Genomic DNA, 15,521 nt, shown 5'->3' on the forward strand with positions numbered 1-15,521 from the left:
CAGAATGCTCCCAGGCCTCTCCCAGAATGCTCCCTGGCCCTCTCCCAGAATGCTTCCAGGCCCTCCCAGCTGCTCCCCGGCCCTCCCAGCTGCTCTCAGCCCTCTCTCAGAATGCTCCCGGGCCAATTGGAGATGGCTGTGGACGCCTCCGAACAGCCCAGCCTTCAGCCTGCCACAGAGCCAGGCACACACCATGCTCAGCAGATGCCCAAATCAAATCCAGTCTGCTCTGCCCCCATGCTAACCGCTGCAGATGCCACTCTCCTGGCAAGAAGCTTCAATAGCTCCCACTTGCCCCTGACGTGCAAAGTTTCCCCGAGTCTGGCCACAATCTATTGCCTGTTCCTATCCCACCCTCCCCCTCCCCCAACTACCCTTTCTATGCCTCCTACCAAGGACCTAAAGCGTACATACCCCAACCCTCTTCTTTCCCAGCATGCATTGCCAGGGCTGCCTTCTCCAGGAAGTCTTACATGATCTTGTCAGCCCAACTGATTATCCTCCTCCAAGCTCTCGTACTCCACAAATTCAGCTTGTGCCATTTTCCACCTGGCAGCCGAATTTTCACAAACTCCCTAAGGCCAAGGGCCACCCACACTCACCAGCTGCTTGTTGAAATTCTGGACGCACTGCTCAAACTGCTCATCCTTGGTCTCATCTGCCTTCCCCAGCTTCTGGAGAACCTGCCGAAGCCAAGAGAGAAGGGGAGAGTGTTACCTTGGAAAGGAGAGTGGCCAAACCAAGAATGCTCAGTCACCAACAGCACAGACCGGGGTCTGGGAAGCCTCTAGCCACCGTTACCCAGCCCAGGGTCCCCACCCAGGGCTGCAATCCCCCAGGGCATGGCTGGGTCCACCAGGTCTTCGGGCCTCCCCACCCTCTACCCAGGGCTCGACAATAGGCCAAAAATGGAGCTCAGGACAGGCTTGACGTAGTAACCACAGCCAGGAGGAGGGAGGCTTCAAAGACAGCAGGAAGGATCGGGCACCCTCCTTGCTGATCTCACACTGCACCCCTGGGTGCTCTGCCCCCACCCTGGCAGCTGAAAAGTGAGCCAAGCAGGGGAGGGGCCAAGCAGGGGCAGCCTCACTTCTCTGCATGACTCTATTCCCTGGGTCCAAGGCCCATGAATGCCACAGGCAACAGCAGAGCAGGCCCTGAACCAGCAGGAGGCATCCCGGAACAAGGAGGTCAGCGAGTGGTGGCCGGGAACTGCTGGGGGCCCACGCAGAGTCTGCTTCCAATCTGACTGGGTTTTTAGATGTGACCTGCCCCAGGCACTCTGCTCTGCACAGCCCCCATACACAACACACAAGGGCACACACATGAGCTCACAGCCACTAGCTCTGCTCCCAACCAAGAGTCTCAGAGGTGGACCTTCCACAGCCCCCCATGAGGAGTGGCAGCTGTCCTCCTCCTTCAGCTGTGTCGGGAGGGGGAGGGGAAGGTGAAGGAGGTGAAGGATGGGTGGGCAAGGGCAGAGAAGGGGAGCCACGCCAGGAGAGGGGAAAGCTCTAGGAAAGGAGGGCGCTGGCGCAGGACCCTGAGAGCATCTGGTGACCACCACGCTCTCCCAGACTTCCCTCTCTGGGCCCTGCTCCTCCAACCCCAGAGCTCCACATGACGGAGAGAGAGGTGGGAGCAGGGAGACAAAATACAGAGGCAGAGAGTGGTGAGGGGGGCATGTAGGAAAGAGCAGGAGAAGAAAAAGACAAAGAGCTGAGGCACAGAAAAGGGATGAGGAATGCCAGATGTGTCTGCAGCAGGGCAGAGAGGAAGACCAGGATGGCGGCGGCACACAGCCGTTGGCAGCCTGGGAGGCATCTCCGTCACGGCAGCAGAAAGGCCAACGCTGACGTCTCGGCAGAGGCCTCTCCCGGGCAGTGGGGAAGGCCTCACAAGAATGAGAAGGAAACGGGGGTAGCGGGTATGAGTGGAAAGCGAAGGGAGAAAAAGGTGGGCCCAGAAGCAGAGGGGAGCCCCAGGAGCAAGAGGCCAGCCCAGCAGCTGCTGAGGCCAGCAGGTCTGCAGACATACCCTCCCTTCCAAGACCCAGAGCCAGCCCATGCTGCCAGGAACAGCAGCTTTGCCTGCCCAGGGCCCAGGCCAGGGTCCTGGACCAAGGGATGCCTGGTACCAGGACAGAGCCAGGACCCTTCCCACCCTGCTGACCCTTTCAAGGCCTATGCTGCCCTGCTGCACTCCCCCCTGCCCGGTCCAGGAGCCTTGGCAAGGCCAGCTGCTTTTGGCCATCTCTCACCAAGCACCTGCTCTGTGCCTGGCCTTGGGCACCTTGGCTGGTGCAGCAGAGAAGAATGAGATGTGGGTCTCTGTCTTGACATGAGGGAACACTTAAGGCTGTGGGACCCTGGAGTGGAGATCTCATCTAGCCTGGGCAGTCAGTGGGACTTCCTGGAGTGGGTGGCAGCTCTGACAGAGGGGAGAGGTTGCAACAAAGGTAAGGAGACCACAGAGATGGAGCATCTTACTGGGGAGTTTTGAATTGCTCAAGGTGACTAGAGGTCACAGAGGATGGTGTGGGAAGGTGAGAGTGGCAGTAGGGGGCAGGTGGGCACCGGGAGGCAGCCACCGACGATGCTGTTCTACAGTGGTCAGGACACAGCCCATCGGGCAAGTGCAGTTGGATGCCAAGGGCTAACGCTGGGATGAGAGAAAAACCAAAACAAGACCCACATGAGCAAGAAAATGGACACTGCACGACTCACAGGCTCCCCACTGCTGCCCCTCCCTGGCAGCCACATCCAGAAGGGATGCTCCAGAAAGTGGGCTGAGCTGGGGAGGTGCCTCGCCCGGCTCAGCGCAGAGCTTGGGTGGGCAACTCAGCCCCTCTACTCAGGTGCCCGCCCCACAGCATCCCCCCCTCGAAAGAGAGGAATAGACCACCGGATGGAAAAGAACTCCCAGAAGTCTACCAGAGCCACCAGAGAGAGCCAGAAGCTCTCAGAAACAGGGCAGGGACTGGCCAGCTCCCAAAGCAGGAGCACCAGGCAGGACACCCCCTCCATGCCCTGCTCTCCCTCTCCCCAGGAAGACAGACACACTCAGCCAGCAAACGTCCCCAGTCTACTCCACCCACACTGGCCCCCAGGGCTCCCAAGCTGTACAGAGACGGACACACTCTCGACCCAGTTTCCAAACACTGCTGTGTGCTCTGCACAGACAGCTGGAGAACCGGGGAGATTTTCCAGCCCAGGTGAGACTCCAGCCATCGGTGAGAAGACCCTTGGGAAAAGGGACAGCTACTCTCTGAGCCTCAATCTACAAAATGAAGTGAACACTGGCACCCTCATCAAAGATCACAAAGATCATGTCTATAAAGTGCAGAGCAGTACCTGGCCCATGATATTCAAGAAATGGCAAATTCTTTTTTTTTTTTTTTTTTTTGAGACGGAGTCTCGCTCTGTCGCCCGGGCTGGAGTGCAGTGGCCGGATCTCAGCTCACTGCAAGCTCCGCCTCCCGGGTTTACGCCATTCTCCTGCCTCAGCCTCCCGAGTGGCTGGGACTACAGGTGCCCGCCACCTCGCCCGGCTAGTTTTTTGTATTTTTTAGTAGAGACGGGGTTTTGTCGTGTTAGCCAGGATGGTCTCGATCTCCTGACCTCGTGATCCGCCCGTCTTGGCCTCCCAAAGTGCTGGGATTACAGGCTTGAGCCACCGCGCCCGGCCGGCAAATTCTTAAAAGGCCTGCAGAGCAGCCTTCACACAGCTGGGGGATGGGCCTGACTGACACCACCAGCCCTCACACTGGGTCCAGGCTGATGGCATCCCAAGATGCAAGACAGAAGTCACAGATGTGCACACTCTACCTGCACGTGGCAAACTCCTATGCATCCTTCAAAACCTTACTTCGGTGACATCAGTGTGAACTGTCCCTGATCTCTCCTTCCCTCACAACACTCTGTACCACTCAGAGCCTGGGAGCCTCCTCACTGCTATGTGATGTGCCTGTGTGCCTCGCTCCCTTACCCTGAAGGAAGAGCTTGAGGTCAGGGATAGTCTTCCAGTCATCTCTGCGTCCCTGACACCCACACAGGGCTAAGCACAGGACAGACACAAGGTATTCTTGGTGGCTGCTGCTCATCTGAGCTATGGGCTTTGAGGGCAGAGACACGACCCTAAACAAAACACCCTGCCTCTCAGTCTCAGGCTTCTCCCAGGCAAAATGGAAGGGTAATGTACAGAAAGCCCTCAGCCCTGAAGGGTGGAGGGCGTGACAGCGTGACAGCACAGAAGCCTGAGGCTGAGCCGGTCTCCCCACTCTGCAGGACCTCAGGCTGCTGAAGCTCTCAGTGCTCCAGTGCCCCTACCTTGGAAATGGGACGAACAACAAGGCCACAGCATGGCCAAGACCCAGGGAAGGCTGATGGGCGAGGCTGGCCTCGACCACATGCCATCCTCACTGCACATACCCCCATTTCATCCATGAGGGAACGCAGGCACGTGGCCTGGGGTCCCCATCCTCAAGGAGCTCCTGGTGTGGCTACCACAGGGAAAAACAAGCTGGGCACCCCCTACCCCAGAACAGGAGCTGGGACAAGGCCATGAGGCTTGGCACACAGATCTCCCACCCCACCTGTTCCACACATGGTTAGTGGGGCTTCCCCTGTGCTGAGCTCACAGGCAGACCACTGAGGGGCACAGGGGACTCTAGGTGTCCAGGTGGGGCTGGCCCAGCAGCGACTCAGGAAAGCTGGGCAGGACAGTTGTGCTGGGTTTTGAAGGATGAGCAGAGTTGGGTGAGGAGGAGGGCCTGGTGGCACAGGCCAGGATTTGCACTCTGTCCAGGGTTACTGGGGGAGGGCACCTTAGTCAGTTCCACCTACACTCATCACACACTTACCAGGCACACTCCCTCTGGGATAAACAAATGGGAGCCTTTGATAACTTGGCAGACGACGGGACACACAGAGGCTCAGGAAGCAGAGGCGGTCACAGAGCCGACAGCCCCAGCAGCCTTATCAGTGCCACGCCCAATCACCTCCTATCAAAGCTTCCTCTCACCACGTCCTCAACCCACGGCCAGATGTGAGTGGAGCTAAAGTGCCTTGGAGGGGACACCCCAGGGCAGGGCAGGGAGCGGGGGCAGCTGGCAGGAATGACAAAGTGTAGCCCCGTGGCCAGCTCCAGAACCTCCTCCTGCAAACATCCACAGGGTTCAGCCTCGGCTGTGGAAGGCAACCAGCCCAAGGCTCCTCCCTAGAAAGGCTGGGAGGTTCACTGAGTTGGCGCCGTGCCTCTGGTGCCAGGGCCCACAAGGGCTCAGTGGGAGCGTCCCGTGGGCGGGGGCCCCTCCCCAGCCATCCGCCAAGGCCTTTTTCATGGCCCAGTGAGAGGGCAGAAGGCCCTGGCATCAGCCACTCCCTGTGGGTACAGGGAGTCCTGCCACCCTCCAACAGCCCCCGCGTGGCAGGCAAGGCCCTGACCCACAGAGTGAGTCATGGGGCACAGCCAGTGCACGGCCACCGAACCCAGAGGGAGGAAGGGCGCCCAGGCCTGTCCTGTTTGAGCCAGGAGCAGCTCACCACGTACAGCACCCACCCACCATGCACGCACTTCAAGTCACCAGGGCCGCCTCCTCAGAAGGGAAGTGTCCTCATCTCCATGTGACAGATGGCAGGTGAGCACAAACAAATCAGGACACAGCCTGACACCGTCCAGGCAGGAGGGGCCGGGAGTTCCAGCCGCCGGCCGGGTCTTCGGGCTCACGCGGCTGGGCCCCAGCAGCCCCTCCTGGGGTCTCTGATCCCTCCATCGGCCCCAGAGACCAGTGGGACCCCGGCACTTGTGGGATGCACACCCACAGTCTGAATGGCATAGCCCAGGGCAGGGATAAGCACTTCCCTGGACCATGAGAAGGACCAGCCCAGGAGGAAAGCCCAAGGGAGGAGGGGTGAGGGCCGCATTCCCAGTCACTCTGGTCCTGGCCAGGGCCAGGCAGCAAGCTAGGGGCTCCTCCACCAGCCAGCGGCACCCCTCCTCCCTGCCACAGCTGGAGGCATCTCAGTGGCTGCAAAGTTCCCAACACCCCACCCCAGCCACACACATGGAAGGGGGGCCTCATCCAGCAAATCTCCCTCCCAGGCACCCACCAGCCAGCTGCTGAGACCCCAGAAAATGCATAAGGCCCTCACCTTCCGCATCATCTCCTCCTCACTTGCCTGCACAGGAAGGGCGGGCTGAGAAGTGAGCCCCGTCTCGCCCCTTCCTCCCAGCAGAGCCTGCGGTTAGGGGCCACAGGGACAGGATGCACACCCTCCTGCCCTGGCGTTCTCACACCGAGGCTCCCCAGGCAGGCAGACACAGAGGACGGGAGGGCGGGCAGGGGGAAGGCCACAGTCAGACACCCGGCCAGGCTTTCCCCGGGCCCAGTCCCAAGGGGGACACCCCAAGAGGCGAAACGGAGGGCCCCTAGAACAGGACAAAGGTGATACTTCTCCCAACCCCCGCCCCCCACCTCTGGGTCCAGGATCGCTCCCTGACTCCTGGGGGCTGTCCCTCTGTCAATCACTCCTCGCCCCTCCTCCTCCACCCTCTCCCACACACCGCTCGGGTCAGCCAAGCTGGGGAGCTGTGGCTGACGACACAGGGCTGGTCTTGGGGGTCTTTCTGCCCTGGTGCTCCAGGGGCCCCTGCAGGGGATACAGAGGGCAGGACGGTCAGCTGAAGGCTTCCCTGGTCACAAGCTCTGAGGTCTTGCAGGGACTCAGCTGGAGATGCCAGGGACATCGCAGGACAAGTCTGCACCAAGACCACGGTTGGTATGGGCAGGCCATGGTGGGCACCCAGGCAGGGGAAGGGATACAAGGCCCTCCACCTCCCCTCTCCTGCCCCGAGAGGCTGCCTGCTGTCTGGCACATCAGGCTGGGGTGGCAGTGGTGAAAGGGGTACAAGGGGAATATTAAACTCCCAGGGGCAGAGGGAGCCAGTCTGAGGACAGTCCTACAGACCCCATCGTCACCTAGTTCCCCAGCACATAACCCTCCTCCAAGCCCATCTCTCAAATGCGAGCTGCCCCTGCATCCAGACGCACAGGACCCCCTCTCCCGGCTCTGCTCACACCTCCCCGTCCCCACTCTGACAGTGGAGCCGCCTAAGCCTGCTCCACACCTCCAGCTGGAGGGTCTCGGTGGCCTCCAACAATCTAGGTACCATGCAGGAGGCCGCAGCAGCCCCAGCGGGAGAGCAGAGAGAGGAAAAGAGGTTCTCAGCCCACCACTCACCTCCACATCTCATGTGAACCTCCCACCTCCTTATTTGCAAAGTATAAACCTCAAAGAATGTGGAGAGGATACTATAGGGACTATCATCTACCCTTCACCCAGATTCACCAATCAACTGTTACCACCTGGCCACATTCACATTCATTTGCTTTTCCCTTTCTTTCCTTTTTTTTTTTTTTTTTCTTTTCTCTTTTCTTGCTATGTTGCCCAAGCAAGAGTACGTGGCTCCATCACGACTCATAGCAGCCTAGACTTCCTGGGTTTAAACGATCCACCCATCTCAGCGTCCCAAGTAGCTGGGACTACAGGCCACTGTGCCTAGCTAGTATTTTTAATTTTTGTAGAGACAGGACCTCACTATGTTGCCCAGGCTAGTCTCGAACTCCTAGCCTCAAGTGATCCTCCCACCTCAGCCCCCACAAAGTGCTGGGATTGCAGGTACGAGCCACCGTGCCCAGTCACTTTTCTCTCTATATAAACAGTTCCTGCATTTGTATATTTGCCCAGCCAACAGAAGGTAAGCAGCGGAAGGGTCACTGGGATGACCTTCACTCCAGAATACTTCACCCCTAAATACTCCAACAGATTTCCTAAGAACAAGAACATGCTCTGAAATGCCCATGATACCATGAGCACCCCCAGTACGTCCAATACGTATTTTAAAATACCATCCAACACACGGTCCACATTCAAATATCCTTGGGTGTCCCCCAAATGCTCTTTGTGTCTGGGTCTAGGATCCAACTGTGGCTCACATATTGCTTCTGATTATCGGGTCTCTTGTTCCTTTAGTCCACAATATTCCCCGTATGCCTATTTATCAATGTTATCCTTTTTTATTTTTTCCTTTCGCGATACTGGTGTCTTTTTAAGAGTGCAAACCCATCGCCTAGAGAATGCCCCACACTCTGGATCCATCTGATTGTTTCCTCGTGAGGAAGTTCAGCTTGAACGCTGCTTTCGTGAGAGTCCTGCAGAGGGAGGCTGAGCCTTCCGACCGCACTACAGCTGTGTCAAGCTCCACCGCTGGGTCTGAGTCGTGTTTGCCGGGTCTCTTGGAAAGAAAGGTCACTTTTCTCTTAGTCATCTGCAGGGCAATCACGGTCACTGTGGCAAGGCAAAAAGTTGTTGAACTTTTTGCACACTGCCTTTACGATCCATCATTCTTTGCTGTTCAGTGTGAGGTCTGTGGGCAGCTGCATCACGGTCTTCCGCGAGCCTGGGGGAGAGAGAAAACTGCAGACCTGCTGAACCAGAGTGTTCCCTTTAACAAGTCCCTCTGGTGCACCGTATGCGCAGTGAAGTCTGAGAAGCACTGCAATATCATCTTGGCTGGAACCCGCTGTTACCCAGTCTCCTCCACGTGACCCGGCATTCCACAAAGACGAGCTTCCCCTAGTCTTGCCTTTGCGAGGAGGGCGGTGAGGATATCGTGAGTCCTTCGCTTTGCGTTCATTATTCATTCCGATGCTCATACGTCCCAAGTGCAACCAGTGGGAGGTTTCAGACACGTCCTCATTCGTCTGCGGGCGCTTCCCTCCTTTCTGACACTAGCAGATGCTCCAGGCTCAGCCTGCACTGTCCCTGCCCCAGCCCTGGAATCAGCCATTACTCCAAGGAGCCCCGATTTCCTTTAGTGGAGAGGCGTGCTGATTGCTCTTAGGCATTTCAGCTTTCCATCTTGCTCAGAGCCGCAGATTATTACCCCTACTTTAGAGATAAGAAAGGAAAGGCTGAGGCACTAAAGGATTTGGCTCTGCAGCTAAGCAGCAGAGCTCAGATTCTGTGGCTTTGTGGTGGCGGTGAACAAGCATCATCACTCAGGTCTGTCTGCTTCAAGAAGTGGGAAAGGAGACAGACCCATGGCGTAGCAGCTGCCCTCTGAGTCCACCGCAGTGTTCCTTCGGAGGCCACTGCCTGTGGGCTGTGGCACCTGCCCCAGGCTGGTGATTGCACAAGGGGCAGCTTCCTGGTCTCATCCAGCCCAGGGAAACGCTCTCCCCACTCAGCACCCAGTGAAGTCACATGTACAGAGGTGTCGGCAGCTCTGCCACTTCAGAGCAGCAGTGCTTAACCCAGAAGCTAGCACTCTGGTGGTGACGATTGAGGCCTTGTTCTCCCCACCCGCCCCCCACCCATCCCCCGCCAGAGCTGCTGCTGCACCCTCAGGCTGGGTGGGGAGGGCACCCAGACCTGCAGCCAAGGACAGAAGGGCTAGAATGAGGGTCCCAGACTCCCTGAGAAAGCTACAGTCAGCTGGGCCCCCTTGCAGCAGCCCCAGCTGTGCCTGCAAAGGGGAGAAGTGGCCCAGGTTCCTGCTGAGGAGCAGAGCCCAGGGGCACTGGGAAGTGAGTCCCAGGAAGCAAGCCCAGAACACACAGCACACTTCTGAGTGGCTAGCCACCCTTCAGGCTATGCCTTCCAACTTCTCAAAGGCAGGACATTATAGATAAGTGCATTCCATCAGGGGGCCAGAATGCTCCCCGGCCCTCAGGGCCCCACACAGCAGAGCAAGCTCGGCCATGTACACACCGCAGGTGCCCCAGCGTGAGATGACGCCCACACACGCTCACGCACACCCTCCCTGGCGCAGCCACCTGTTCACGGCCCTCCAGTCGCTCCTGGGCACAGTAGGAAGGTGGGGGAACCACGAAGAAGCCACAGAGACAAGCAAGAGGCAGAGGGAGGCCGGGGAGAGCCCGTAATGAGGAAGCAGCCGGAAAGAAAACCAGAGATGGGGAAAGCAAGAGCGAGCCCAGGGCGGCAAGACGCGGCCCCACCAGGAAGGGCCCAGCACCTCTGGGGGAACGGGGTCCTCCCCTTCAGCTCACACTCTCAGGGCTGCTCCGAAAGGGGGAACCTGAGCCAGGCCTCAGCCCCCTTCCCTGGCTCCTCTGTGCCCCCGTACCTGGGGCCTCCATGTCGCCCGGGCTGGATATGAGGTGGTGGCAGGAGGGGCTGGCTCTGGGGACAGGCATCTGTCAACTTGCCTTCCCTTGAGGGAGATGCTGTCAGCTCAGTTCTCACTCCAGACAGGAACCTTCCCCACTCCTTCCGTACGGAGCCCAGTTGAGGGCCTCACATGTGCCCCTCCAGGTAAGCTCCACAAAGTTCGCAGCGCAAATCGTGACCACCAGGTAATCTCTCCTCCAAGGATTCACCTTGGGGGGCCCACCACCTTTGAACCCCCTCCCCGTTGGGCTCATATCCCTAGGCCACCCTGAGGTGGCGACTCTTGGTCCCATTTTATAGATGAAGAAACCGAGGGTCAGGGCGGTCACTCAGCTAATGAACAGTAGAGCCAGGATGCCACACCTGATCAATTCCAAAGCCCAGACTCAACTTTTGACTCCCAAACTGGGGCACACAGACACTGGGGGGGAGTGGGTGGTATGTCTGGAGCTTGCTGAAGAAGATTCACATTCCATCTTGCTTTGATCCAAAGATCGAACTGGTAAAGAAAACACTTTTGTGACATAACAAACATAGACAGCTTGTGGATTAGAATGCAAAGCTGACAAAGATTTTCGCTATGAAATACAAAACCGGGAAGACATTCCTCCCAGGAAGGCCTGGCCTTGCCCCAACATGTTGATCCATCTTTTTGTTTTAGACAGAGTCTTGCTCTGTTGCCCAGGCTGGAGTGCAGTGGTGCAATCTCGGCTCACCACAACCTCCGCCTCCCGGATTCAAGCGATTCTCCTGCCTCAGCCTCCAGAGTAGCTGGGACTACAGGTGCACATCACCACGCCTGGCTAATTTTTGTATTTTTAGTAGAGATGGGGGTTTCACCATGCTGGCCAGGCTGTTTTCGAACTCCTGACCTCGTGATCCGCCCACCTCAACCTCCCAAAGTGCTGGCATTACGGGCATGAGCCACTGCACCCAGCCAGTGATCCATCTTTTTCACAAGTCAGGAAGCCCCTGGCCTCGCCCTGACATGGGGATCCACCTTTTTGACAAGCCCCCATGCTCCGTCCCCTGACACCAGTCCACAAAGACTCATCACACTTTTCCGTGGTGGTCTGCTCAGAACGGCTGACTGAGGAAGCTGCCTGGCCTCTCTCGGGAGGCTGTCACTCTAAAATGATCATCTCCTTCCTCTTTTTGGTGATTTTTCCCTTTCCATTGTGAAAACACTGGTGAGAGCAGAAAGCAGTGTTGGATTTTCTCTTTTACATCCTTAACTGACAATAAAAACTTGACCAATGACGTCAGCCCTACAACAATGCCTTGCTGGTCAAAAACGAACACCCGGAGAGCCCTCCCAGCTCGGCTGGCCCCTGGAAGTGCTTTCTGCATGACAGCCGGCAGCCCGGGCCTGCCCCTGAGAAAGACGGGGAGGGGAGGGGAAGTGGCAGGGCCTCCTCCTCCACACTCATCTCTGCAGCTGGCAGGGAAGGCTCTCGCCCCAGAGGAGTGTCCAGCCGACTCCAGGCCAGGAAGGCCCCCTCCCCGTCCTCTCTCTCATCCCTCCCAGGGTGCCTGAAATTCCAGCTGGTTCAGTAGATAAGCCTATGGCCTGCAGCCAGGATGGTGCCACGCGGACCCCAGAGGAAGCCGGGGTGGGCTGCGGTGGCCTGGGGAGCCCGGAGCAGAGCACACAGCATGAGTGGAGGCAGCAGGGGCCAGAGTCAGGTCGGGAGGGGGCTGGGGTGAGCACACTCAGTGTGACCAGTGGGGCTGGACCAGCCAAGGGCAGTGCAGGATGGATGGCAGAGCAGGAACCGCTCATCCAAAGACCACGTGTGCTCAAAATCCCACGAGGGGAGGGAGGCGTTTCACAGTGAGGAAACCGAGACTCCCGTGTCAGTAAGCAATGAGCTAGAATCCGCACGCGGCCCACCGGTCCCAAGCCCATGGCTTTTGTCAGCCACCCCACCACCTTCCACTCAGGAGGGCTGGAGGACCCCCTGAATCGTGACTGGCTCCCCTCCCCTCGGGACCAAAGGCCAAGCTGAGTCCGTTCTTAGCCATCAGCAGAACCAGGTGTCCACCAGCAAACAGAGGAGTTTCTAGAAGGGTTAGGCCCACCCAGATCACCACCGAGCGCCCAGGCCTCCCCCTCCAGCTTCTTCCCCACCCAGCCACCAGCCCCTCCACTGTGAAGAGTCCCACCCCGGAGCTGGGACGTGGCCTCTCAGCTATGGAGGCTGGTGGCTGCGGTGGTCACACTGTGGGTGAGCTGGCCAGACACAGGAGGGATCTTCTCACAACTCAGTTCCTTGAGAGCAGGAGAGGCGCAGAACCCCTGCGACTCTGCCAGCTCCCACCCAAAGACGAAGGCGGCTTCCCCTTCTGCACTCTGACCTCACAACAGGCATTTGGAGACTCAGCAACATGCCCTGGTGGCCGTGTGCCTGGCCCTGCTCTATGGGGAGTCAAGCAAGGTCTCTGCCCTGGAGGAGCCAACACTCTAGGAGGGAGGCAATGTGGAAAGATGCTGTGAGCCTCCGAACAAAAATGCAGCAGGGACGGGTGGGTGTGGTGGTTCACGTCTGTAATCCCAGCACTTTCGGAGGCTGAGGAGGGCAGATCGCCTAAGGTCAGGAGTTCCAGATCAGCCTGGGCAACATAGTGAGATCCCACCCCTACCAAAAATAGTCTTTAATTAGCTGAGTGTGATGGTGTGCATCTATAGTCCTAGCTACTGGGGAGGCTAGGGCAGGAGGATGGTTTGAGTTCAGGAGTTCAAAAAATGCAGTGATCCAGCCACTGCACTCCAGCCAGGACGACAGAGCAAGACCCTATCTCTTAAAAAAAAAAAAAAAATGCAGCAGGGCACTGAAGGGCTGGGGGCGAGGGAAGAGGGTGGCTGCTCTTAGGAAGGAACTCGGGGAAGTGACAGCTGAGCAGAGACCTGAGGAAGGAGTGAGACACCAGGCCGGAAAGGAAGAAGGTAGAGCTCACCGGGCAGAGGACGCAGTGAGTGCAAAGGCCCTGACGTGGACGGGGGCACGCCACAGGACAGCAAAGCCGGCGTGGCTGAGAGTGGCAGGGGGCAGGGAGGACCAGGAGGCCCTGAAGCACCAGGTGCCAGGCTTCATGCTGAGCCCTTGGGCATGATTCCATAGCCTCATGGTGGACCCCTCCATAACCTCATGAAGGAAATACTATTATATGCTCACTTTGCAGGTGAGGAAGCTGAGGCACGGCCTTAACGACTCCCCAGGGCCATGCAGCCCGACCCAGGATCCCAACCCCGGGCCTGGGTCCAGCGGTGAGGAGCTTTAACCGCTGCATATGCAGCCTCGGCCGCCAGGACTATGGAGGGCCCTGGAAGACTCTGGCCCTTAAAACCCAGCATGGAACATGGAACCCTGGAAAGCTCTGAGCCAAGCCTTGATTTTGCAGCCGGCAAAGCTCCCAGGCTGCCGCATGTGCACATTTCAGGAGCACAGTGGGCAGGGCGCCTGTTCAGAAGCTGACTGCACTGACCCAGGTGGGAGGCAAGGACACTCTGTGACCTGAGCTACTAGAGGGAAGGGCGGTCATCACCCCAGATGGGGACATGTGTTGGGGTAACAGCTGGGGGTCACAGTGAGTTTGCAGTGCCCAGAGATGTCCAGGAGGAAGGTGGGTACACAACGGCCAGGAACCCTGGGGTGAACTGGACACACCCCACTGTCAGGTTTCTATCACACCCCGGCCCCACCCACCTGCCCCTCAATCCCTCCCACTGCCCACTCTGGATGACCAGCTCAAGGTGTTTAGTCTGGGCAGCTGGCCAGGGACCCCTTCTGGTAGGAGACGCTACTGGGGCAGGAGGTGCAGGCCCAGGCTGTGCAGCCCCGGGCAGGTAAGCTCAACTCCCTGACCTACTGGGTCTCAGCACTTAGTCAGAGCCAAGAACTCCCTCAAGGGTGTTTAAGGGTGAAGTATGATCATGTAGGTACGAGGGCCCTGCAGAGCCACTGGCACTGGATTCCCCCATCCCCCCCACCCAGGGCTGAAAGTTCCTGCAGTCTTCCCACCCTAGCCCCCAATGCCCTACTCCCCCCACCCCCAGCCCACACAAGCCTTCCCCGCACCTGCCGCCCGGTGCACCTGCTCCTGCGGCTCACAGTCCACTGCAGCATGGCCAGTTCCTTGGAACAGCACATACCAACCACCTCCCTTCCTCTCTCCAATCAAGTTCCCCTCTGCAGCCTCCTTGCCTGCAGCTCTGCAGGGACCCAGCGAGCCACCCCGTTACCCTGGGCCCCTTTGGGAAAAGGGCAAACCAATAAAAGGCCCCATGGAAATCAACCAAACAGCTGAAGATCGTGGCCATCCCAGCAAGGCCAGCCTGGTGCAACCCGCTGTGTGGCCACATGAGGAGCCCTGATGGGCCTTGCCACTACTCCACATCCCAGTGCCACCCCCGCAGGCCGGCAGCAAGGGCATGGCCGCGGGGCATCAGTGACACAGGGCGACCCTCCACCACTTCAGTCGTACTGGGTGGGGCTCGCTGAGGACAGCCTGTCTCCACAGGCACGCACCCCACCCTTGGCCCCAGCCCTCCGCCCACCTGTCCCTCCACACAAGTGTGGGTGCTATTCTCAGCCCAGCTCCAGGACGCTGGCCATAAACACAGGGTGGAATCTGCTTCTCCAGCCCACCCGCCTCCCACCCTCATCACCTGCTTCCTGAGCTCAGTCGGGGAACAGCCTGTGCTGGGGAGGAGCAGAGCACCAGCCCAGCCCCAGCCAGGACACAGCTGTAGGTGGGGGGCGGTGACAGCTCCCAGCAACCAGGGCAGGGGACGGGGAAGGTCTGGCCAGCACCCACCTGCCTTGGGACCAAGTGAAGGTCTGAGCTGCGTGGGAGGGCAACCGACCACGGGTCACCATACACCCCCGTAGTCTTCATTAGGAAACTCTGCCTCCCTAGCAATGCCAGACTATGCTGGCCCTTCACATCACCTCCTCCAGGCAGCCTTCCCCGACTCCACTCTAGGAACAGGGGCTGACTTATTCTTCTGGACGCCTTCAGGTTCTTACATGTCTGTTCCTGTCTGAGAAGCTCAACCTAAACGTGTAACCAGGCTATTCATTCCTTAATCAAAGTCCTCCGTTTCTACATCTATGACACTGGAACTAGTAAATGGCGCCTAAGGGAGATACGTGTTTATCTCAACCACATCATAGATATTACTTCAAACAGTACTGTTGTCATTTCTGCTATTCAAAGGAGTGAATGCTCAGAGTCACATTTAGATAGCGCCCACCCAGAAGTGCCCACTGAGGCGCCAACAGGCACCCCATGCAACATAGTACTGAGGAGGGCTGCCCTCACCCC

The 15,521-nt window shown here is 58.4% G+C and overlaps 1 protein-coding gene across 13 annotated transcripts in view; it reads right to left on the reverse strand.

Moving 5' to 3' along the window:
* Window positions 1–15,521, reverse strand: part of BIN1 (bridging integrator 1) — a 58,476-nt gene that overhangs the window by 27,988 nt on the left and 14,967 nt on the right. For all 13 annotated transcript variants that reach the window (XM_011941669.1, XM_011941667.1, XM_011941664.1 and 10 more), the window contains exon 2: window positions 603–683. In XM_011941669.1, the coding sequence (XP_011797059.1) occupies window positions 603–683 (81 nt within the window). The remainder of the gene's footprint in view (window positions 1–602; window positions 684–15,521) is intronic.

This window comes from Colobus angolensis, unplaced genomic scaffold, assembly GCF_000951035.1.
Source record: "Colobus angolensis palliatus isolate OR3802 unplaced genomic scaffold, Cang.pa_1.0 Scaffold20, whole genome shotgun sequence".
Classification (NCBI taxonomy): Eukaryota; Metazoa; Chordata; class Mammalia; order Primates; family Cercopithecidae; genus Colobus; species Colobus angolensis.